General features: G+C 48.9%; 1 protein-coding gene across 4 annotated transcripts; it reads left to right on the top strand.

Annotated features, from left to right (window-relative positions):
- Positions 1-1,927: 1,927 nt before the first annotated feature.
- Positions 1,928-24,921, top strand: LOC147092017 (uncharacterized). 4 transcript variants are annotated; one of them, XM_085976990.1, is made up of 4 exons: positions 1,928-2,337; positions 21,318-22,463; positions 22,600-23,335; positions 23,448-24,921. In XM_085976990.1, the coding sequence occupies exon 2, from the start codon at positions 21,425-21,427 to the stop codon at positions 22,124-22,126; it is 702 nt and encodes a 233-aa protein (XP_085833116.1). In that variant the 5' UTR covers positions 1,928-2,337; positions 21,318-21,424; the 3' UTR covers positions 22,127-22,463; positions 22,600-23,335; positions 23,448-24,921. The 4 variants fall into 4 exon arrangements, with proteins under 4 accessions (XP_085833116.1, XP_085833117.1, XP_085833115.1 ...); XM_085976991.1 differs by lacking the exon at positions 1,928-2,337 and having other exon boundaries at positions 21,298-22,196; positions 22,301-22,463; XM_085976988.1 differs by lacking the exon at positions 1,928-2,337 and having other exon boundaries at positions 22,123-22,463; positions 22,600-22,868; positions 23,176-23,335.
- Positions 24,922-25,192: the final 271 nt, after the last annotated feature.

Genomic DNA, 25,192 nt, shown 5'->3' with positions numbered 1-25,192 from the left:
GGCTAAAAAAGCCATCAATTGGTCCAGGCAGCGGCGGTCGAGGGGGTCGTCCAGCCAGATTGCCTGCCTCTCTTCCGCGGCCATGTTCGCGCCCGGGTGGCCCTGGAGATGGAGCACGCGGTGTCCGCCGGCACGCTTGAGTACTTCCGCGACCAGTGGGCGCCGCGGGGACTGGAGTGCATCATCAACCCGGACCACCAAATTTTAATTTGATTTGTTTAAGTTTTATTTGAACTTTTGTTAATTTACAGTCAATTTGTTTAAGCACCAACCAAAAGAGTGCACCAAACGCCAGACCATCTCCTCCCGGCCGGGAGATCCAGACCGCCGTCCGCCTCCTGCTGCCCGGGGAACTGGCCAAGCACGCCGGACCATCTCCTCCCGGCCGGGAGATCCAGACCGCCGTCCGCCTCCTGCTGCCCGGGGAACTGGCCAAGCACGCCGGACCATCTCCTCCCGGCCGGGAGATCCAGACCGCCGTCCGCTTCCTGCTGCCCGGGGAACTGGCCAAGCACGCCGGACCATCTCCTCCCGGCCGGGAGATCCAGACCGCCGTCCGCCTCCTGCTGCCCGGGGAACTGGCCAAGCACGCCGGACCATCTCCTCCCAGCCGGGAGATCCAGACCGCCGTCCGCCTCCTGCTGCCCGGGGAACTGGCCAAGCACGCCGGACCACCTCCTCCCGGCCGGGAGATCCAGACCGCCGTCTGCCTCCTGCCCGGGGAACTGGCCAAGCACGCCGCACCATCTCCTCCCGGCCGGGAGATCCAGACCGCCGTCCGCCTCCTGCTGCCCGGGGAACTGGCCAAGCACACCGTCCGCCTCCTGCTGCCCGGGGAACTGGCCAAGCACGCCATCTCGGAGGGGACGAAAACTGTCACCAAATACACCAGCTGCAAATAAAGCCTCTTGTTCCTCCCACCTTAAAAACTCAACCCAAAAGCTCTTTTCAGAGCCACTCACCAGATCCAGAAGGGACTATTTATTTTCATTTGACTAATGACATTTGAAATATGGACAGCATAAAGAACGAAACTCTTTAAAAAAATGTTTTATCATCCTTTCTTTATTTAACCCTCACTTTCATTTTTTTGTCGTATGTTCAGATTTTGCTGGTGTGTTTTTGTAATACAGTATATCGTTAATTTAAAATAGATTGAAATTTAACATAAATACAACAAAATGATGCATTGTCACTGCCCTGTTTTGTACAAAGCACTCATTTATAAGCGGGTCGCTGAAAAGCTAAAATTAAATTAAATCTGTCAATTCAGGAACCAGTAATTTTAAAGGATCAATTTGCCATAATTCACAATTTAATAATGAATTATTCAGTCTCACAGATGCCATTTTAATGATTATTCAGTCCCACAGACGCTATAATTTTAATTAAAATGATTATTCAGTCCCACAGAAGACAATCTTTAGCAGTAATGATTATTATTTAGTCTCACAAATGCCATAGCTTTAATTATTATTCAGTCCCAGATACCATAATTTTAACGATTATTATTCAATCCCTCAGATGCAATAGTTTAAACAATAATGATCATTATTCAATCCCACAGATGCAATTATTTTAACAATAATGATTATTATTCAATCCCACAGATGCAATAATTTTAACAATAATGATGATTATTCAGTCCCACAGATGCAATGATTTTAATAACTGGTTAATATTCAGTCCCACAGAGGGCCATCACTTTAACAATAACGAGTCTGATTCACAGACGAGCTCTTATTCGATAAGCCGCCTTTTTCGTTGGTGTCCGAGGTTGGAGCGGATTGAAAAACGCGCCAATCAGAGGCCGAGATTTGCCGGGTTTTCAGCCAATCAGAAGGCGCGGCTGGGCTGGGCGGGGCCGGCGGCTGCTATAAAAGCCGCAGCCCGAAGTGGGGAGGAGCAGTTGGAGACCAGAGTTAGAGAGGAGTGGGCCACCCAGCGGGGGAAGGACAGCCGCCGCCCGCCCGGGGAGAAGGGACAGCAGTCGGCCGGCACCTTGGGCAACAAGGGCTCGCGGGTGGGCGGGGCTATGACCTCACCCGCGCGCTGAGGCGGTTGAACGGCCGATCAGGAGCCACGTGACCACGGAGCTGGCGGCGGCCTTTTAACACAGTGGGCGGGGCCCCGAGGCGTTGCGGACTGCGATTGGTGAGCGCAACTGTCAATCTACGAGTCGCAGCCAATAGAAGAGACGGACTCAGTGAAGTACTTAAAGCGCGGGCTGCGTGCCCGCAGTGCGCATGCTCAGTGCTGCTCGCAGTCCCCGGATGAGGCTCCGGTTTGAGGAAGGAGATAAAATGGCGGCGAGACTGAGGAGCGGCGGATGGTGCGGTGAGTGTGGATCAGAGAATCTCCGACATTTACAGCAGCGCCGGCCTCTCTCAGGCAATCTCTGGGAACCTTGGGTCGAAGGGGCGTGGGAAGAGACTCGAGGTGTTCAGCGCCTTCCCAGATTCTTCTCCTCCACTTTGTGCGGCCTTGGGCCAGGGATTCCCAGGTGTCGGTGGGGATGTTGCACTTTTTCAAGGAGGCTTTGAGGGTGTCCTTGAAGTGTTTCCTCTGCCCACCCTGGGCTCTCTTGCCGTGCCGGAGCTCCGAGTAGAGCGCTTGTTTTGGGAGTCTCGTATCGGGCATGCGGACAATGTGACCCGTCCATCGGAGCTGATCGAGCGTGGTCAAAGCTTCGATGCTGGGGATGTTGGCCTGAGCGAGAACACCGACGTTGGTGCGCCTATCCTGCCAATGGATTTGCAGGATCTTGCAGAGGCAGCGTTGGTGGTACCTCTCCAGTGCTTTGAGGTGCCTGCTGTACATGGTCAATGTCTCTGAGGCATACAGCAGGGCGGGTATCACTGCTGCTCTGTAGACCATGAGCTTAGTGCGGGGTTTGAAGTCCTGGTCTTCAAACACTCTCTTCCTCAGGCGACCGAAGGCTGCACTGGCACACTAAAGGCGGTGTTAGACTTCCTCATCGCCGTCTGCCATTGTTGTCAGTAGGCTCCCGAGGTATGGAAAGTGGTCTACGTTGTGAGACTATGCCCCCTAGCTCTAGACACTCCAGCCCGGGGAAACAACCTCGCCGCATCTACCCTGTCAATCCCCTTCAGAATCTTACATGTTTCAATGAGATCACCTCTCATTCTTCGAAACTCCAGAGAGTATAGGCCTATTCTGCACAATCTCTCATCATAGGACAGCCCCCTCATCCCAGGAATCAATCTAGTGAACCTTCGTTGCACCGCCTCCAAGGCAGGTATATCCTTCCTTAGATAAGGAAACCAAAACTGTGCCCAGTACTCCAGGTGTGGTCTGACCAAGGCCCTGTACAATTGTAGCAAGACTTCCTTACTCTTATACTCCAACCCCCTTGCAATAAATGCCACTTGCCTTCCTTATTGCTTGCTGTACCTGCACGCTAGCTTTCTGTGTTTCTTGCACGAGGACACCCAAATCTTTCCGAACACCAACATTTGAAAGTTTCTCACCATTTAAAAAATATTCTGTTTTTCTATTCTTCGTACCAAAGTGAATAACCTCACATTTCCCTACATTACACTCCATCTGCCACCTTACTGCCCACTCACTTAGTCTATCTATATCCCTTTGCAATCTCTTTGTGTTCTCCTCACCGCTTACCGTCCCACCTAGATTTGTATCGTCAGCAAACTTGGATACATTACACTCGGTCCCTTCATCTAGGTCATTAATGTAGATTGTAAATAGCTGAGGCCCCAACACTGATCCTTGCGGCACCCCACTAGTTACAGCCTGCCAACCTGAAAAAGGTCCGTTTATCCCTACTCTTTGTTTTCTGTCTGTTAACCAATCCTTGATCCATGCTACTATATTACCCCAACCCCATGAGCCCTAATCTTGTGCAATAACCTTTTATGTGACACCTTATCGACTGCCTTTTGGAAATCTAAATATACTACATCCACTGGTTCCACTTTATCTACCCTGCTAGTAACATCATCAAAAAACTCTAATAAATTTGTCAAACATGATTTCCCTTTCATAAAACCATGTTGACTCTGCCTAATCATGTTAGGATTTTTCTAAGTGCCCTGATACCACTTCCTTAACAATGGATTCCAGTGTTTTCCGAATGACTGATGTCGGGCTAACTGGCCTGTAGTGCCCTGTTTTCTCTCTTCCCTCCTTTCTTGAATAGCGGTGTTACATTTGCGACCTTCCAATCTGCTGGGACCATTCCAGAATCTAGGGAATTTTGGAAGATCAAAACCAATGTATCCACTATCTCTTCAGCCACCTCTTTTACAACCCTAGGATGTAGGCCGTCGGGTCCAGGGGATTTGTTGGTTTTCAGTCCTGTTAGATTCTCTAGTACTTTTTCTCTACTTACAGGAAACTTTGTGCTATCCGGCACCCACGGGACCGAGCTGCTGCCGTTGCCTCAAAACTGCTGTACTCTCCAGAGTTAATGTTGAGAGATACGGAGATTCTTATCTCTGTATTTGACAACAAACACTGTTGCTTAGCAACAGCTTCTAAACACTCGGGTGTGGCCTGCAAGCTCTATGAAGCTGTTGCTAAAGCTACAGACCTTGCACAGCTTGACTGTTCAAACAAAGCAAAAAAAACAAACAAAGAATAAAAAACGGCTGCTGATTTTTGCCGGTGGCTCCAGATTGCTGGATAGCTCATCTCCCGGATAACACAAAGTTTCCTGTATATGAATTACGTTCAGTTCCTCACCCTCATTAGACCCTTGGTTCCCCACCATTTTTGGTCTGCTTTTTGTGTCTTCTACTGTGAAGACAGATACAAAATATTTGTTTCACGTTTCTGCCATTTCCTTATTCCCCATAATAATTTCTCCTGTCTCAGCCTCTAAGGGACCAATGTTTACTTTTGCTACTCTCTTCCTTCCTATATACTTGTAGAAAATCTTACAATCTGCTTTTAGATTTCTTGCTAGTTTTCTGTCATTGCAATTTTTCCCTTTTTTAAATCAATTTTTGGTCAATCTTTGCTGGTTTCTGAAACTCTCTCAATCCTCAGGCTTACTATTATTCTTTGCAACGTTATAAGCTTCTTTCAATCTAATGCTATCCTTACCTTCTTTAGTTAGCCAAGGCTGGATCACTTCCCGTGGAGTTTTTGTTTCTCAATGGAATGTATTTTAGTTGAGAATTATGAAATATTTCTTTAAATGCTAGCCACTGCTTATCTACCACCATACCTTTTAATCTATTTTTCCAATCTACCTCAGCCAGCTCGCCCCCTCATACCTAATGTAATTGGCTTTATTTAAGTTTAAGACACTAGTTTCGGACTTAGGCAAGTCACTCTCAAAATTAATGTGAAGTTCTAACATATTATGATCACTCTGCCCCAGTGGAACCTTTACTATGAGATTGCTAATTAACCCTGTCTTATTGCACAATACAAGTTCTAACATTGTTGGTTCCATGACATTTTGTTCCAGGAAACTGTCCCGACTGGATTCCATGAACCCGTCCTGCAGACTCTTGCTCCACAGCCCTGTAGGTTACGGCTCTTCAAGTGTACACCCAAGTACTTTTTAAATGTGCTGAGGGTCTCTGCCTCGACCATCCTTTCAGACAGTGAGTTCCAGACCCCCACCACCCTCTGGGTGAAAAAAATTACATCTGCTCTACACCCTCTATTGGATGGACTGGGGAGAAAGGTCTTTACTAGCCGAGGCATGGAATATAAGAGCTGGGAGGTAATGCGTGAACTGTATAGCTAGGCCGCAGCTAGAATACTGCGTGCAGTTCTGGTCAACACATTACAGGAAGGATGTGATTGCATTACAGAGGGTGCAGAGGAGATTTATGGGGATTTTGCCTGGGCTGGGGAATTTTTGCTATGTGGAAAGATTGGATAGGCTGGGGTTGTTTTCTTTGGAACAGAGAAGGCCAAGGGGAGACTCGATTGAGGTGTATCAAATTATTAGGGGCCTAGATAGAGTGGATAGGAAAGACCTATTTCCCTTAGCAGAAGGGTCAATAATCAGGGGGGCATAGATTTAAAGCAGATGGTCAAAGGGTTAGAGGGGTTTTGAGGTAAGTTTTTTACACCCAGAGGGTGGTGGAGGTCTGGAACTCACTGCCTGAAAGGGTGGTAGAGGCAGAGAACCTCATCATGTTTAAAAACTGCTTGGATATGCACTTGAAGTGCCGTAAGCTACCAGGCTACGGACCAAGTGCTGGAAAGTGGGATTAGAGTGGATAGATCTTTGTCAGCTGGCTCGGACAAGATGGGCCGAATGGCAGCCTTCTATGCAGTAAATTTCTATGATTGTGTAACCCAGGGAGGATGGGCCCAGTGTGATCAGACAGTGTGTAACCCGGGGAGGATGGGCCCAGTGAGATCAGACAGTGTGTAACCCGGAGAGGATGGGCCCAGTGAGATCAGACAGTGTGTAACCCGGGGAGAATGGGCCCAGTGAGATCAGACAGTGTGTAACCCGGGGAGGATGGGCCCAGTGAAATCAGACAGTGTGTAACCTGGGGAGGATGGTCCCAGTGAGATCAGACAGTGTGTAACCCGGGGAGGATGGGCCCAGTGAGATCAGACAGTGTGTAACCCGGGGAGGATGGGCCCAGTGAGATCAGACAGTGTGTAACCCGGGGAGGATGGGCCCAGTGAGATCAGACTGTGTAACCCGGGGAGGATGGGTTCAGTGAGATCAGACAGTGTGTAACCCGGGGAGGATGGGCCCAGTGAGATCAGACAGTGTGTAACCTGGGGAGGATGGGCCCAGTGAGATCAGACAGTGTGTAACCCGGGGAGGATGGGCCCAGTGAGATCAGACAGTGTGTAACCCGGGGAGGATGGGCCCAGTGAGATCAGACAGTGTGTAACCCGGGGAGGATGGGTCCAGTGAGATCAGACAGTGTGTAACCCGGGGAGGATGGGCTCAGTGAGATCAGACAGTGTGTAACCTGGGGAGGATGGGCCCAGTGAGATCAGACTGTGTAACCCGGGGAGGATGGGTTCAGCGTGATCAGACAGTGTGTAACCCGGAGAGGATGGGCCCAGTGAGATCACAGTGTGTTACCTGGGAAACATGGCCCCAGCTTCGGTTTGCCTGAAGCACAGGGAAATTGTACATTTCTATCCAGAACTTTGGTGATTTGCTGGAAGCCCAGGCGGCCGTGGCGGGGATCTGAGAAAAGGGACAACATCAGACGGAAGCACTCGGACCCAAACTTTTATTTTTATTAAGCTGAAGAAAAGTCTACATTACATTACTTCATGCTATTCATGTTGTTATTTTCAGTCCTGCCATAATTAGATCTCCCGGTGAAAGACTGAGTGATTGAGAAAGGTCCACAGCTGAGAGTAATCAGGGATTGCAGACTGAGGACCGACAGCAGGTGAACCAACACAGGATTGTGAGAGCACCAACTGGAGAGAACTCTTCCGATTCAAAGAGCTTCCAGAGATCGACTAGGGGGAGAAAGGTCAGAGAAAGTCCCATTGACTCAGATACACACTGGTCCTGGAGGTGGACTGGGGAGAAAGGTCAGAGAGAGGCCCATTGACTCAGATACACACTGATTCCTCCCTCCCTTCCATTTCCTGATTTACAGCTATTTCTGGGATGTTACTTGTATCCTCTATGGTGAAGACCGATACAAAATACCTGTACAATTCAACTGCCATCTCTGGTACTCTAATTTTTCTCCTTATTAATCTTTTAGTCACTCTTTGCTGTTTTTTATAGTCTGTCCTATCTTCTGACCTGCCAGCCATCTTTGCGCAATTATATGCTTTTTCTTTAAGTTGGATACTATCGTTAATTTTTTTAGTTAACCATGGATGGTGGGTCCTCCCCTTGGAATTTATCTTTCTCGTTGGAATGTATCTATTCTGTGTATTCTGAAATATCCCCGTAAATGTCTGCCACTGCATCTCTATTGACCTATCCCTTAACATAATTTGCCAGTTCACTTTAACTAGCTCTGCTTTCATGCCCTCGTAATTGCCCTTATTTAATTTTAAAATACTAGTCTTGGACCCACTCTTCTCTCCCTCAAACTGAAAGTAAAGTTCAATCATATGATCGCTGCTACCTAGGGGCTCCTTCACTATGAGGTCTTTAATTAATCCTATCTCATTGCACAATACCAGGTCTAGTATAGTCTGCTCTCTGGTTGGCTCCAGAACGTGCTGTTGTAAGAAACTATCCTGAAAACATTCTATGAACTCCTCATTTAGGCTACCTTTGCCCATCTGATTTTTCCGGTCTCTATGTAGATTAAATCCCCCATGATTATTGCCATACCTTTCTGACAAGCTCCCATTATTTCTTCCTTTATACTCCATCCTACCATGTGGTTACTGTGAGGGGGCCTGTACACCACTCTCACAAGTGACTTCTTGCCTTTATCATTTCTCATCTCTACCCAAATCGCTTCTACATCCTGGTTTCCTGAACTTAGGTCATCCCTCTCTATTGTGCTAATACCATCATTAAATAACAGAGCCACCCCTCCACCTTTTCCTAGCTTTCTGTCCTTCCTAAATGTCATGTACTCTTCCATATTCAGGTCCCAATCTATGTCATCCTGCAGCCATGTTTCTGTAATGGCTATCAGATCATATTTATTCCTATTTGCACTGTCAGTTCATCTGTTTTGTTTTGAATGCTACGTGCATTCAGATGCAGAGCCTTTAGTTTTGTCCTTTTATTTTTGTAACCTCTAGCCTTAACTGTTGATTTACTCTTAGATTTGTCCTCTCTATCCCTTCCTGTCACGGTCTGTTTATCATTTCCCATATTAATACCTTTCTCTATTGCCTTGTCTCTACTCTTTGATTTACCACATCTTCCCAAATTTGATCCCTTGCCCCCACTATTTAGTTTAAAACCCTCTCTACCGCCCTAGTTGTATGACTCGCCAGAACACTGGTCCCAGCATGGTTCAAGTGAAGACCGTCCCAACGATACAGATCCCACTTTCCCCAGTGTGGTGCCAGTGCCCCAGGAATCGAAACCCATTTCTCCTACACCAGTCTTTGAGCCACGCATTCATCTCTCTAATTTGATTTACCCTATGCCAATTTGCTCGTGGCTCAGGTAATAATGCAGACATTATTACCCTTGAGGTTCTGCTTTTTAATTTAGCCCCTAGCTGCTCACAGTCTCTCAGCAGAACCGCTTTCCTAGTTCTAACTGTGTCGTTGGTACCTACATGGACCATGACCATTGGCTCCTCCCCCTCCCACTGCAAGTTCCTCTCTAGCCCAGAGCAGATATCCTGAACCCTGGCACCGGGCAGGCAACACAGCCATCTGGACTCTCACTCTTGGCCGCAGAGAACTGTATCTATCGCCTTGACTATGCTATCCCTTATTACCACTATATATTCCTATTAACTCCTCCCGCTTGAATCGCTTCCTGTACCTTGGTGCCACGGTCAGTTTGCTCATCCACCCTGCAGCCACCGCTTTCATCCATACAGGCCGCAAGAACCTCAAACCTGTTGGACAGTTGCAAAGGCTGAGGCTCCCCCACCTCCTGGGTCCCCATACCTGCCTCACTTTTATTTAATTTAATTTGAATGAATTAAAGGGTAAGGCATGGCAGGAGAGCTCTGTGCCGTGGTATGCTCCTCCTGCACTATGTGGGAAATCAGGGACACTTCCTGTGTCCCTGACGACCAGGTGTGCGGGAAGTTTATCCAGCTGCAGCTACTGACAGACTGCATTGTGGCGCTGGAGCTGCGAGTGGATACATACTGGAGCATTCGCGATGCTGAGGACGTCGTGGATTGCACATTTAGGGAGTTGGTCACACCGCAGGTAAAGGCTGCACAGGCAGGAAGAGAATGGGTGACCACCAGGCAGAGTAGTAGGCACAGGCAGGTAGTGCAGGGGTCCCCTGTGACCATTCCGCTCTCAAACAGATATACCGCTTTGGATATTGTTGGGGAGAATGGCTTATCAGTGGAAGGCAGCAGCAGCCAACTTCCTGGCACCGTGGGTGGCTCTGCTGCACAGGACGGGAGGAAAAAGAGTGGGAGAGCTATAGTAATAGGGGATTCTATTGTAAGGGGAACAGATAGGCGTTTCTGCGGCCACAAACGTGACTCCAGGATGGTATGTTGCCTCCTGGTGCAAGGGTCAAGGATGTCTCCAGAACATTTTGCAAGGGGAGGGTGAACAGCCAGTTGTCGTGGTGCATATAGGTACCAACGATATAGGTAAAAAACGGGATTAGGTCCTAAAAGATGAATATAGGGAGTTAGGAGGTAAATTTAAAAATAGGACCTCCAAGGTAGTAATCTCAGGATTGCTACCAGTGCCATGTGCTAATCAGAGTAGCAATAGAAGGATATTTCCGATGAATATGTGGCTAGAGGAATGGTGCAAGAGGGAGGGATTCAAATTCCTGGGACATTGGGACTGGTTCTGGGGGAGGTGGGACCAGTACAAAACTGACAGCTTGCACCTGGGCAGGACTGGGACCGATGTCCTGGGGGAGTGTTTGCTAGTGCTCTGGGGGAGGGGTAAACTAAAATGGCAGGGGGTTGGGCACCTGAACAGGGAGACAGGAAAGGGAAACAAGGATAGAAGCAAAAGACAGGAAGGAGAAAAACAAAGGTGGCAGTCAGAGAAATCAAGGGTTTAAATCAAATATGGCCACAGTAAATAATAATTCTAAAAGGTCTAAGAGCATTAAAAAAAAACAAGCCTGAAGGCTTTGTGTCTTAATGCAAGGAGCATTCCTAATAAAATGGATGAATTAGCTACGCAAATAGAGGTAAACAGATATATATATGATTGGGATTACGGAAACATGCCTCCTGGGTGACCAAGGCTGGGAACTCAACATCCAGGGGTATTCAATATTCAGGAAAGAAAGGCGAAAAGGAGGTGGGGTAGCATTGCTGGTTAAAGAGGGATTAACACAATTGTAAGGAAGGATATTGGCTCTGATGATGTGGAATCTGTATGGGTAGAATTGAGAAATACCATGGGGCAGAAAACGTTAGTGGGAGTGGTATACAGAACCCCAAACAGTAATGCGGAGGTTGGAGATGGCATTAAACGGTAAATTAGAGATGCGTGTAATAAGGGCACAGCAGTTATCATGGGTGACTTTAATCTACATATAGATTGGGCTAACCAAATTAGTAACAATACTGTGGAGGAGGAATTCCTGGAGTATATACGGGATGGTTTCCTGGACCAACTAGAGATTAGGCCATCTTAGACTGGGTATTATGTAATGAGAGGATTAATTGGCAATCTTGTTGTGCGAGGCCCCTTGGGTCGGAGCGATCATAATATAGAATTCTTTTAACATGGAGAGTGAAGTAGTTGACTCAGAGACTCGGGTCCTGAATTTAAATAAAGGACACTACGATGGTATGAGGCGCGAGTTGGGTGGGATTGATTGGGGAATGTCACTCAAAGGGTTGATGGTGGATAGGCAATTGCAAACATTCCAAGACCGCATGGATGAACTACAGAATTTGTTCATCCCTGTTTGGCATAAAAATGAAACAAAAAAGTTGACTCAACTGTGGCTAACAAGGGAAATTAGGGATAGCGTAAGATTCAAGGAGAGGACATATAAATTGGCCAGAAAAAGCAGTAAACCTGCGGATTGGGAGTAGTTTAGGATTCAGCAAAGGGATTAATTAAGAGGTGGAAAATAGAGTATGAGAGTAAGCTTGCAGGGAACATAAAAACTGCAAAAGCTTCTATAGATATGTGAAGAGAAAAAGTTTAATGAAGTCGAGCGTAGGACCCTTGCAGTCAGAATCAGGGGAATTTATAATGGGGAACAAATAAATCACAGACCAATTAAATACATACAGGAAACTTTGGTTTATCCAGAGGTTGTATGTCCGTAAACCTCGATCTAACAGCAGAAATCAGCAGCCGTTTTGGTTAGGTTTTTTTTCTTCTCCTAGCATTCTTTTAACAGGCAGGCTCTGGAAAATATCTCTGTAGCTTAGCAACAGCTTCAGAGACGCTTCCAAGCTATGGGCCGAATGTTTACAAGCTGTTGCTCAGCAACAGTGCTTGTTGTCAGATACGGAGATGAAAACCTCCGTATCCTACAACATTAGCGCTGGTCTATCCGGAAGTTTGGATAGATCGGCAGCAGCTCGGTCCCGTCGGTGCCGGATATCGCGAAGTTTCCTGTACTTTGGTTCTGTCTTCACAAAGGAGGACACCAATAACCTCCCAGAGATGTTGGGGAACATAGGGTCTAATGAGAGGGAGGAACTGAAAGAAATCAGTATTTGTAGGGAAATGGTGTTAGGGAAATTGACGGGATTGAAGTCCAATAAATCCCCAGGGCCTGATAATCTACATCCTAGGGTACTTAAGGAAGTGGCCCTAGTAATAGTCTATCTTCCAAAATTCGGTAGACTCGAACAGTTCCCATGGATTGGAGGGTAGCTAATGTTACCCCACTATTCAAAAAAGGTGGTAGAGAGAAAACGGGGAATTATACACCGGTAAGCCTGACATCGGTAGTGGGGAAAATGCTAGAGTCCATTTTATAAAAGATGTAATAGCACTTGGAAAACAGTGATAGGATCGGACAAAGTCAACATGGATTTACAAAAGATAAATTGTGCTTGACTAATCTACTGGAATTTTTTGAGGATGTAACTGGTAAAATAGATAAGGGCGAACCAGTGGATGTGGTGTATTTGGACTTTCAGAAGGCTTTCGATACGGCCCCGCATAAGAGATTAGCATGTAAAGTTAAGGCACATGGGATTGGGGGCAAGGTACTGACTTGGATAGAGAACTGGTTGGCAGACAGGAAGCAGAGTTGGAATAAACGGGTCTTTTTCCGAGTGGCAGGCAGTGACTAGTGGGGTACCCCAGGGATCGGTCCTCGGACCCCAGCTATTCACAATATATATAAATGATCTAGACGAGGGGACTAGATGTAATATCTCCAAGTTTGTAGACGACACAAAGCTGGGTGGGCGTGTGTGCTGTGAGGAGGATGCCGAGAAAGCCCAGTATGATTTGGACAGGTTGGGTGATTAGGCAGAAGCATGGCAGATGCAGTGTAATGTGGATAAATGTGAGGTTATCCACTTTGGTGGCAAAAACAGGAAGGCAGATTATTAACTGAACAGCAATAGATTGGGAGAAGGGGAAGTGCAACGAGACCTGGGTGTCCTTGTGCACCAGTCGCTGAAGGTAAGCATGCAGGTGCAGCCGGCGGTTAAGAAGGCAAATGGTATGTTGGCCTTTGTAGCGAGAGGGTTTGCGTACAGGAACAAGGATGTCTTGCTGCAGTTGTACAGGGCCTTGGTGAGACCACACCTTGAGTATTGTGTGCAGTTTTGGTTGCCTTATCTGAGGAAGGATGTTCTTGCCGTGGAGGGAGTGCAGCGAAGATTCACCAGACTGATACCTGGGATGGCAGGAATGACGTATGAGGAGAGATTGGGTCGATTGGGCTTGTACTCGCTGGAGTTTAGAAGAATGAGAGGGGATCTCATTGAAACTTATAAAATTCTAAATATCCCTCAATCAATGTAACAAAAGGATAATAGCAAAATACTGCGGATGCTGGAAATCTGAAATAACAACAGGAAATGCTGGAAACACTCAGCAGGCCAGGCAACATCCGTAGAGAGAGAAACAGAGTTAACAAAAAGATAGATTATTTGGTCATTATCACTTTGCTGTTTGTGGGAGCTTGCTGTGTGCTATTTGACTGCTGCATTTCCTACATTACAACAGTGACTACACTTCAAAAGTACTTCATTGGCTGTAAAGCACTTTGGGACGTCCGTTGGTGGTGAAAGGCGCTTTCGAAATGCAAGTGTTTCTTTCTTCACTGGTCTCACCAGCGACCTCTTCTGGCTGATGGTTGATTGACAGACGATAGTCGCGCATGCGCACAGGGAGCAGCGGTTTGGACCGAGTCTGGCACAGCGACCCCTCCCGGTCACCAAGGGCAACAACCTCGCATGCCCAGAGGAGACCAGCCCCCTCCCCCATTCAGAGCTGCGCCTGCGCACTCGGATCCTGCCAGACGGAGTCGACGCGGGGCATTCCGGGGAAAGGCCTTGGTGTCAGTTCCAGAGTCACGATCGGTGACGCAAAGTGAGTTTTCTCCGCTCCGATTGGGTGGAGAATCACGTGGGGGGGACAGGGGGATCAGGAGAGAATAAAAAGAAATAGAAAAACCCGAGAGTCCGCGAGGCCCCGGACGGAGCGGCGTCAGTTGGACGGAGCATGTGATCTCCTCGGGGACACGTGACCCGGGCCCGCGGCCTGATTGACGGGAGCTTCCGACCAATAGGGAGTGAGCAGGGCGGGGCTGGAGGAGCGAGCCGGCGATGGGTTCTCCAACCAATCGGGGAGCCCGAGGGGCAGGACTAGCGCCGGCTGATTGTCTGATCCGCAGGACAGCGAGTTTCTCTAGTCCCTTGTTTGGGGCCAGGGGAGGCTGTGGGCCTTTATTCCCCTCATTGGACACACGGCTCTTTGTGGTAAACCACTGTTATTGTTTACACTGTTGTTATCACTACACAAGGTTACCTCTTGCCTCGCACGCTGTTATACCTAGGCATACCTCAGCTGACTCCGCCCATGGCTCCGCCTGCTTGCCCAGATATAAAGGTGATTGCTTGGCTAGTATTCTTCCTTGCTGGAACCGATCACCCACGAGGGTGGGCTCTGTTATTTAGCCAATAAAAACCTATAGTTACTATCTTAACTCGTCGCTTTTCATGGAATGAATTGATAGGTATATCAATTTTATTGGCTAAATTTTGAAATGACTGACCAGCCCCAGCAGCCGACTTGGCTGCGAGCCCTCCGACCGCCGTACCTGGATCTAAATCCACAGGCAGCGAATTCAGCCCTCGACTTCGATCACTGGCTGAGCTGCTTTGAATCCTACCTGGTAGCCTCCGGCGTGCCATCGGAAGCCGACAAACTAAGAGTTCTGACCGCCCAGGTGAGCCCTAAAGTATTTGCACTCATCCGGGACCTTACTACATACGAGGAGGCCCTTGACCTGCTGAAAGAGCAGTACCGGAGCCCAGTAAATTCAATGTATGCCAGACATCTCCTAAGATCCCGCTCGCAACAGCCAGGAGAGTCTGTAGATGAATTTTTACGGGCGCTACAAACACTCGGCAGGGACTGTGACTTTAAAGCTGTATCGGCTGCACAACATGCTGAAGGAAATATCCGCGATGCCTTCGTGAAAGGCCTTCGGTCCGACTACTCACGACAAAGACTGCTTGAATCAAAGGACCTCGACTTGAAAGCAGCTACAGCCCTCGCTCGCTCCCTGGAAGTGGCCCATCGGGACCTCGAGGCGTACTCCGGGTACAGTGCTGTGCGACCGTGGGACTCTGGCCCGACTCCGGCCGCAATACCCCTCGCACCGCCGCCCCTGGGACCTACTACGGCGTCGGTGTCCCGGAATCGATCGGGACCGCCACCCCCGGGACCTGCTGCGGCAGCGGAGCCCCGCGATCGGGCCGCCAGCTGCTATTTCTGTGGCCAGGCGAGACATCAAAGGGCGCACTGCCCTGCAAGGAACGCGACCTGCTCCGGCTGCAGAAAAAAAGGCCACTTCACGAACGCCTGCAGAGGGAAAGCCACAGACGCCAGCAGTGCCTCATGTGAGTTGTGGGGGCGGCCATCTTTGATCAAGGCCACAGACGCCAGCCGTGCCTCATGTGAATCGTGGGGGCGGCCATCTTTGATCAAGGCCACAGACGCCAGCAGTACCTCGTGAGTCGTGGGGGCGGCCATCTTCTCCGCCATTTTGTTCGCCGCACTCGGCCGCCATGTTGTCTCCAGACCCGACCACCGCCTCACCTGCCGACGACAGCAGCTCACTCAGCCATACACTGGCCTCCGTCACGCTTGACCAAGCTCTCCCGCATCATCTGTCCAGGTCCATGATGGACATCGAGGTAAACGGCCACGCCGCAACCTGCCTGTTCGACAGCGGGAGCACGGAGAGCTTTATTCACCCAGAAACGGTGCGCTGCTACTCCCTCACTGTCCGGCCAATGCGCCATCGGATCTCGATGGCGTCGAAGTCCCATTCAACAGACGTCAGCGGATACTGTGTGGTGACCCTGTCGGTTAGGGGCACGGAGTATAAAAACTTTAAACTTCTCGTCCTGCCCCAGCTCTGCGCTGCCGTCCTACTAGGGCTGGATTTCCAATGCCTCCTCCAAAGCGTCACTTTGGCATACTGTGGACCCCTCCCCCCCACTCTCAGTCTACAACCAGCAGTTTTTAAACCGCCCGCCGCATACCACCTGCGGCCTCTCCACTCTCAAAGTCCCGCCCCCCTCCTTGTTCACTAACCTCACCCACGACTGTAAACCCGTCGCTACCAAGAGCAGGCGGTACAGCGCCGGGGACAGAGCTTTTATTAGCTGAGGTGCAGCGTCTCCTGAAGGAGGGCATCATCGAGGGGAGCACCAGCCCCTGGCGTGCCCAGGTCGTAGTCGTTAAGACCGGCAATAAAAACCGCCTGGTCATCGACTACAGCCAAACCATAAACCGGTACACCCAGCTGGACGCATACCCCCTTCCCCGCATATCTGACATGGTCAACCAGATTGCACAGTACCGGGTATTCTCCACCATCGACCTTAAGTCGGCCTATCACCAACTCCCTATCCGCCCTGAGGACCGCCAGTATACCGCCTTCGAGGCGAATGGCCGCCTCTACCACTTCCTTAGGGTTCCCTTCGGCGTCACCAACGGGGTTTCGGTCTTCCAAAGGGAGATGGACCGGATGGTTGACCAGAACGCGCTGCAGGCCACGTTTCCTTATCTAGATAACGTCACCATCTGCAGCCATGACCAGCAGGACCATGATGTTAATCTGGAGAAATTCCTCCGTACGGCCCAATGGCTGAATCTCACTTACAATAAGGAGAAATGTATGTTTAACACCTCGCGCCTTGCCATCCTCGGCTGCGTAGTAGAGAACGGAGTCATCGGCCCCGACCCCGAAAGAATGCGCCCCCTCATGGAGCTTCCCCTTCCCCACTGTCAAAAGGCACTGAAGAGAACCCTGGGGCTCTTCGCTTACTATGCCCAATGGGTGCCCAATTATGCGGACAAAGCCAGACCCCTCATGAAGTCCACCTCCTTCCCCCTGACAGCAGAAGCATGCGCAGCCTTCTCATAAAAGGAGACATTGCGAAGGCCACAATGCACGCAGTGGATGAGTCCATCCCTTTCCAAGTGGAGAGCGATGCATCCGACTTCGCCCTAGCTGCAACCCTTAACCAGGCGGGGAGACCTGTGGCCTTCTCAAGGACCCTCCAGGGCCCTGAGATCCGACACTCTTCTGTCCAGAAGGAGGCCCAGGCGATTGTGGAAGCGGTACGACGCTGGAGGCATTACCTGGCAGGCAAACGATTTACCCTCCTCACCGACCAGCGTTCGGTTGCTTTTATGTTTAATAACAAGCTGAGGGGCAAAATCAAGAACGACAAGATCTTGAGGTGGAGAATTGAGCTCTCCACCTACGAGTACGATATCTTGTACCGGCCTGGTAAACTCAACGAGCCCCCAGATGCTCTATCACGAGGTACATGCGCCAACGCACAAGTTGATAGACTGCGGACCCTCCACAACGACCTCTGCCACCCCGGGGTCACTAGACTTTACCACTTCATTAAGGCCCGCAACCTGCCCTACTCCATCGAGGAGGTCAGGACCTTGACCAGGAACTGCCAAGTCTGTGCCGAACGCAAACCGCATTTCTATAGGCCGGACAGAGCAAGCCTGATCAAGGCCACCCGCCCCTTCGAGCACTTGAGCATTGATTTTAAGGGGCCCCTCCCGTCCTCTGACCGTAATGTGTACTTCCTCAACATCATTGATGAGTACTCCCGTTTCCCCTTCGCCATCCCCTGCCCAGACATGACCAGTACCACGGTCATCAAATGCCTGAACGACCTCTTCGCCTTGTTCGGGTTCCCGAACTATATACATAGCGACCGGGGCTCATCCTTCATGAGTGAGGAACTTCGCCAGTTCCTGCTCGCGAGAGGTATTGCTGCGAGCAGGACCACCAGCTACAACCCCCGGGGGAACGGCCAGGTGGAAAGAGAGAACGCGACAGTTTGGAAGGCCGTCCTCTTAGCCCTAAAGTCTAAGGGCCTCCCAACCTCTCGCTGGCAGGAAGTCCTCCCGGCAGCGCTCCATTCCATCCGGGTACTGCCATTAATGCCACCCCCCCATGAGCAAATGTTCGTTTTCCCCAGGAAGTCGACTACGGGAACCTCGCTACCAACATGGCTGACTTCTCCGGGGCCCGTCCTGCTGTGGAAGCACGTGAGGACCCATAAAACAGACCCCCTGGTCGAGAGGGTGAACCTCCTGCACGCCAACCCCCAGTATGCCTATGTGGAATACCCAGACGGGCGGGAGGACACAGTCTCCTTGCGAGACCTCGCACCCTCGGGCACCCCTGAGACACCACCGTTATCCCCCACCACTCCCCCAAATCCAGCTCCTGTAGGCGGCATGCCGGAACCCCAGGGGCCTTCGTCGACCACGCAGACACCAGCATTAACATCGGATACTGCACCGCCGCCGCTGCTGCGCTGGTCAGAAAGGCTTACGAGGCCTCCTGATAGACTGACATACACGAACTAGCAGTACACTTCACCCCGCCGGACTCAATTTTAAACAAGGGGTGAATGTGGTAAGCCACTGTTATTGTTTACACTGTTGTTATCACTACACAAGGTTACCTCTTGCCTCGCACGCTGTTATACCGAGGCATACCTCAGCTGACTCCGCCCATGGCTCCGCCTGCTTGCCCAGGTATAAAGGTGATTGCTTGGCTAGTATTCTTCCTTGCTGGAACCGATCACCCACGAGGGTGGGCTCTGTTATTTAGCCAATAAAAACCGATAGTTACTATCTTAACTCGTCGCTTTTCATGGAATGAATTGATAGGTATATCACTCTTTGGCTCACAACACACTGGCTCAGGTTTTAATAGAGACTTTTTAAATTCATCAATAAAAGCAGATAAACCCTGTGCTTCTGTGGAACAAACTTTCTAATATTTTATAGAATCATAGAATGGTTACAGCACAGAAGGAGGCCATTCAGCCCATCGAGCCCTTGCCAGCTCTCTGCAAGACCACTTCAGCTAGTCCCACTCCCCGCCCTTTCCCCGTAACCCTGCACATTTCTTACTTCAGGCACTTATCCAATTCCCTTTTGAAAGCCTTGATTGAATCTGCCTCCACCTCCCTCTCAGGCAGTGCATTCCAGATCCTAACCACTCGCTGCGTAAAAACGTTTTTCCTCATGTCGCCTTTGGTTCTTCTGCCAATCACCCTAAATCTGTGTCCTCTGGTTCTCGACCCTTCCGCCAATGGGAACAGTTTCTGTCTCTCTACTCTGTCCAGAACCCTCATCATTTTGAACACCTCTATCAAATCTCATCTCAACCCTCTCTACTCTTAAGGAGAATAACCCCAGCTTCTCGAGTCTATCCACGTAACTGAAGTCCCTCATCCCTGGAACCATTCTTGTAAATCTTTTCTGCACCCTCTCTGAGGCCTTCACATCCTTCATAAAGTGCGGTGCCCAGAATTGGACACAATACTCCAGTTGAGGCCGAACCAGTGTTTTATAAAGGTTCATCATAACCTCCTTCCTTTTGGACTCTATGCCTCTATTTATTAAGCCCGGGATCCCGTATGCTTTTTTAACTGCTTTCTCAACCTGCCCTGCCACCTTCAACGATTTGTGCACACATACCCCCAGGTCTCTCTGCTCATGCACCCACTTTAGACTTATACCCTTTAGTTTATATTGCCTCTCCTCATTCTTCCTACCAAAATATATCAGTTCGCACTTTTCTTTGTTAAATTTCATCTCCCATGTGTCCGTCCATTCCACCAGCATGTCTATGTCCTCTTGAAGTCTATCACTATCCTCCTCACTGTTCCCTATACTTCCAAGTTTTGTCATCTGCATATTTTGAAACTGTGCCCTGTACACCCAAATCCAAGTCATTAATTAATATATATATCTCAAGAAAAGCAGTGATCCTAGTACCAATCCCTGGGGAACACCACTGTATAACTTCCTCCAGTCTGAAAAACAACCGTTCACCACTACTCTCTGTTTCATGTCACTTTGCCAATTTCATATCCATGCTGCCACTGTCCCTATTATTCCATGGGCATCAACTTTGCTGGTAAGCCTAGTATGTGGCTCTTTGTTGAACACCTTTTGGAAATCCATGTACACCACGATAACCGCATTGCCCTCGTCAACCCTCTCTGTTACCTCATCAAAAAACTCAATCAGAATCAGAGCAGCCGGGCCCAGCGGACGTGCGGCCAGGGCCCTGGCACCAGGAAACCCAGGGTGCAGCGCCTCCCCCATCCGAACCGCCGCTTCCCGGTTTCTTCAGCCGGTTCCACTGAGTCCAACTCGGGGGGGAAAAAGACAGGAGCCAGGCTCCCAGAATGGCCCGCGGCCCTGGGGAGCATGCGCACTCTCAGCGGGTAAATCAGCGCGTTGGATAGAGTGGTTTCTGGGGCGCGGGGAATTGTGGGTGCTGCGGCCGCCATTAGTCAGCAGCTGTGGGGAAGAGTTTTATTGCAGGCTGACGGAAGGTAGGTCCCTGGCCACCTGTGTAGGTCTTTTTGTTGCTTGATTCTTGAGATGGAGGAGAAGCTGCTGGGTTTAACCCCCAGTACTTCTGAGCCCAGGAGGACCCAACAATTTCCAATGTGAGACTGTCAAGGGAGGTGGATTCTGGGGGAGATTAGGTTGTTACACAGACACTGTCCCTACAATGTAAAAGAGTATTGTTTTAGGAACAAGTATTTCTGTAGAGGCTTCTAATCCAGTTTACATCTGCAGATTTGTTTTAGTTCATTCATCCTTGGGATGTGGGCGTTGCTCGCAAGACCAGAATATGTTGCCAATCCCCATTTTCCCGTTGAGAAGGTGATGGTGGGCCGCCTTCTTGAACCGCTGCAGTCCGTGTGGTGAAGGTACTCCCACAATGCTGTTGTGTAAGGAGTTCCAGGATTTTCACCCAGTGATGATGTAGCAACGGTGATATATGTCCAAGTCAGGATGGTGTGTGAGCAGGAGAACTTGGAGGTGATGGTGCTCCCATGCACCTTCTGCCTTTGTCCTTCTAGGTGTTGGAGGTTCTGTCAAAGTTCTGGTCGAGTTGCAGATGTATAAAGTCCATCTCCTTCGCCCCCCTCTCTCTCTCTCTCTCTCTCTCTCTCTCTCTTTAGTGGGTTCTCTCTCATGCTCCCTGTTTTAATTTCATTTTACAGGGTATTAGAAGGGGAGGATTTGCAGACGGGAAACTTAAACCAAACATCACGTCAAGATCTGACAGTCGCTCGATTCATCAGGAACTGAATATCATCGGCCTTTGAATATGGAAGCAAAAAGCACCGTTCACACCGGGGAGAGGCCGTTCACCTGCTCTGTGTGTGGGAAGGGATTCACTCGCTCATTCACCCTGCTGACACATCAGCGAGTTCACACTGATGAGAGACCTTTTAACTGCTTGGACTGTGGGAAGTGCTTTAAAAGTTCCGAGGCACTGATACGCCATCAACGTGTTCACACTGACGAGACACCGTTCAGGTGCTCGCACTGCGGGACTGAGTTTAGGCAGTCATCTGACCTAACTGTACACCAGCGCACTCACACTGGGGAGAGGCCGTTCACCTGCTCCGTGTGTGGGAAGGGATTCACTCGCTCATTCACCCTGCTGACACACCAGCGAGTTCACACTGGGGAGAGACCTTTTAAATGCTCGGACTGTGGGAAGTGCTTTAAAAGTTCCGGGGAACTGATATGCCATCAACGTGTTCACACTGGGGAGAGGCCGTTCACCTGCTCAGTGTGTGGGAAGGGATTCACTCTGTCATCCACCCTGCTGAGACACCAGCGCACTCACACTGGGGAGAGGCCATTCACCTGCTCCGTGTGTGGGAAGGGATTTGCTCAGTCATCCACCCTGCTGACACACCAGCGAGTTCACACTGGGGAGAGGCCGTTCACCTGCTCTTTGTGTGGGAAGGGATTCAATCGTTCATCCAACCTACTGACACACCAGCGAGTTCACAAGTGATTGCAGGGGTTGGATTCTGTTGTTGCTGCTGTTAATCACATCCAGGACTGAACCATGTTCATTCTGACAGGTGGGGATTGTTTCTGCTGATAAACTCCAGCCCAGTTCCCAGAGTTATTAATATTCTGGATATATGTCAAATAAATCAACTTTGTTTTAAACACATTGTTGTAGACACCACAGCGTCTGACGTCACGCCGCCCAGGTGTGCAGCCAGCGCGAAGCCTCCAGCGTGGAGTGCAACTGAGACACGCCCCTTTAGGTCTAATTTCCATAGGACATGCCCCCAATCTTTCCAAGCAGCTGGAGAGGACTGGTACTTAGAGCAGCAGTTCAGGTAGGTTATCTGTATTTTTATCATTGTTTTGGTAACTTTTAAAAACGTTTAAATGATTTTGATGATTCTTAGATAGTTTTTAAGAGAATTGAAGCTATTTAAGCAGTTTTTAAAGCCTTGAAAACATTCTTTTCAGTTAATTAGCAAAGTGAAATGGCTGGAATGAGCACAATTCACGTCATTACAAGAACTCAGAACTTCACTGAGGATGACCTCAGCAATCTCCTCAACGAGGTGGAGGCGAGGTGCCTGCGCATCATGGGGAATGAGCAGTCGAGGGCACCGCAAAAAGGTCAGAATGCCGCGTGGTCGGAAGTTGCACAAGCTGTCAGCGCGACCTCCACCATTCCACGTACAGCAGAACAATGTCGCAAGAAATTCAGTGACTTGCTGCGATCTGTCAGGGTTTGTACAGTTTTAACTAAAGTGTACTGTTACATTGCAAAGAGTTTCATTTAACTGGATTTCAAAAGGCTTCTGCATTTAATTTTCTAAAGTTACTTCTTGGTAAAGTCACCTGAGCTAGCAATAAAACTTTATGGCTTTGGGGCCAGCTCAGGGTTACCTATTGTCTCTTATCTTGATTCCAGTGCTTTGAGCTGTAAAACTTCAATCAGAAATTTTAAGGAACACCCAACCCAGTCTTCAAAGCCTTTGCTGACCATGTCAGAAATGCAGCTGTTTGATTCTCTTTTTTCTTCTGTAATATCAGAGTAAGAGTTCTCACAATACCAGTGAACGCACACGCACAGGAGGTGGTGTTGCCATGCTGAGGGTTTTGACCGAACATGAGGAACGGGTCGAACAGATGTGCGGATTTGCTAGCAATCGCCCTGCGGAAGGATCTCAAACAAACATTGATGACCCTCAAAGTGAGTTGGCCTGCCCAGCTATATGTTGAAGAAGGATAGGTGTGTGCTGAATATCTGTGATGTGGCACATCGTGCTTTACCTTTGCAAATGTTTTCTGCTTCATTCCCACAGCTGGACAGAGTACCTCTCACACGTGGGATGAGCAGTGCGTGGAGTCAGCGGCCGCAGCGGGCATTGGGGAAGGTGTTTCTGCTGCGGTGGCAGCAGTTACTGAGCTGGTTGAGGAACAGGAGGAACCTGTCCTTTGTCAGCAAGTGCAGCAGGAGTGTATAGACCCTGTGTCGCTGCCCACTATCTCACCATCTCCTGGCCCCTGTGGCTCTGTGCAAGTCACTGATGACTGTAGCTCCACAGACAGACACCATATTGACACTTCAGTGCAGGTGGGAGGAGCAGAAAGACATTCACTACAACAGCACCTACAAGATGAGGAGCAAGATATTGCAGGTTTCAGGCAATTGCTGAGCTCTCTCACTGAGAAGGATGTAGACTCCAGAGACTCTTATCAGGCAGGGAATCGATAATCTTTGCATGACACTAAATCAGATATCATCGCAGTTCGTGGTATTTATTGAGAATTCTCTTAATCAGGTGGCATCGCAGTTGGTGGCGCTTAATGAGACTAAAATTGCACTAGTTCATTCTCGTGAACCTATTCCTACTGCCATTACGCTGACTCCAGCAGAAGGGCCGTTCCCAGGTCCCAGTGCAGAGCCACTTTGGTCCCTGGAGCCAGCGGCTGCGCCAGTCATGATGCAGGGAAATGTAGAATTGCCTCAGCAACAACCTTTTTGTGAGAGCGTTGCTGAAGAGCAGGAAAAGTCTGACCGGGCCCTTGCATGTTGCTCTGGAGGGCTCCAGTCACGGGCATTGAAAAGGCGCAGGAAACGTTAGGGTGTCCCCTTCAGCCCACTCCGCCTCCTTCAACCCTCAGTCACAGAGGCCAGTGGCCAAATCGTTAAATTGTTATATTTATCATTTTATTGAAATGTTTAATGTTTTCTTACATATTTAAATGTTTATTTCTGCATGAAGGAATATGTAACCTTTTCGTTTAAGCAGTACACACAGTAGTCAATCTTAAAACAATTTAAACATTTCCTTTATTTCAAAAAGTTTTACAACAGTTACACAAGTAGAGAATAGCTAGTTCCCACCTTGAATGTTTGTATTGCAGTAAGAAAGTAAAAATTACTGTGAAATGTTTACACATTCTTTGCCAACAGTTAGCATTATGCACATGTTTGAAAACATTACATGAGGTAGTACCCATCTTAAATTTTGCAATTTCACTATGAATCAAACACAAATGACTTAAACCTGTTTACAAAGTGATTTCAAAACTGTTAACTTTAATATTTTTAAATTGCATAAAAGAGGTCCTTAACATCCTGAATGTCTTACTTGCACAAAGAAAGACAAGTAAAAATGAACTGTTTCCAATATTTATTCCTCATTGTTCATGGTTAGAAATTTTTTAAAAGTACAGAACCTTTACTTAAAATTTACAAGTTATTCACTTTATACATCGAAATTGAAGATGAAAAGTGTTTGATGATGCAATAAAAGGCCACTGTTTCACTTTGTGTGTCTGCTTCTGTCTTTGCCTTGCAGGGGGAGGGGTAGGTACAGGGCGTAACTACCGTGTGAAGGTGTTGGCTACCAACAGTTCGCGAGCAGCCTTAGATTCAGCGGCACTTGGCTCCTCCCCATGAGGCCTGGCAACATGCACATTGCCGAACTTCATCCTCCATTTCAACAGGCAGCTGTTCCTCATTGTTAAGGGTCAGTCCTTCGTGCAGGGCAAGGTTGTGCAAAGCACAACAGGCCAGCACAATCCTTGCCACTTTCTGGTG

Source organism: Somniosus microcephalus, unplaced genomic scaffold (assembly GCF_052327205.1).
Source record: "Somniosus microcephalus isolate GS21.2 unplaced genomic scaffold, FLI_Smic_1.0 unresolved_chr3, whole genome shotgun sequence".
NCBI classification, from domain to species: domain Eukaryota; kingdom Metazoa; phylum Chordata; class Chondrichthyes; order Squaliformes; family Somniosidae; genus Somniosus; species Somniosus microcephalus.
The sequence above is the reverse complement of the archived record's forward strand: the minus strand, read 5'-3'. Positions and strand labels throughout refer to the sequence as shown.

What these genes read in the sequence shown, in the direction of transcription:
- LOC147092017 (XM_085976988.1), top strand. Translation starts at nt 22,617, where the DNA reads ATGGCTGGAATGAGCACAATTCACGTCATTACAAGAACTCAGAACTTC. An exon ending in ACTTGCTGCGATCTGTCAGG is followed by an intron (nt 22,869 to 23,175) that starts GTTTGTACAGTT and finishes CTGTAATATCAG; the next exon opens with AGTAAGAGTTCTCACAATAC. An exon ending in AAACATTGATGACCCTCAAA is followed by an intron (nt 23,336 to 23,447) that starts GTGAGTTGGCCT and finishes TCATTCCCACAG; the next exon opens with CTGGACAGAGTACCTCTCAC.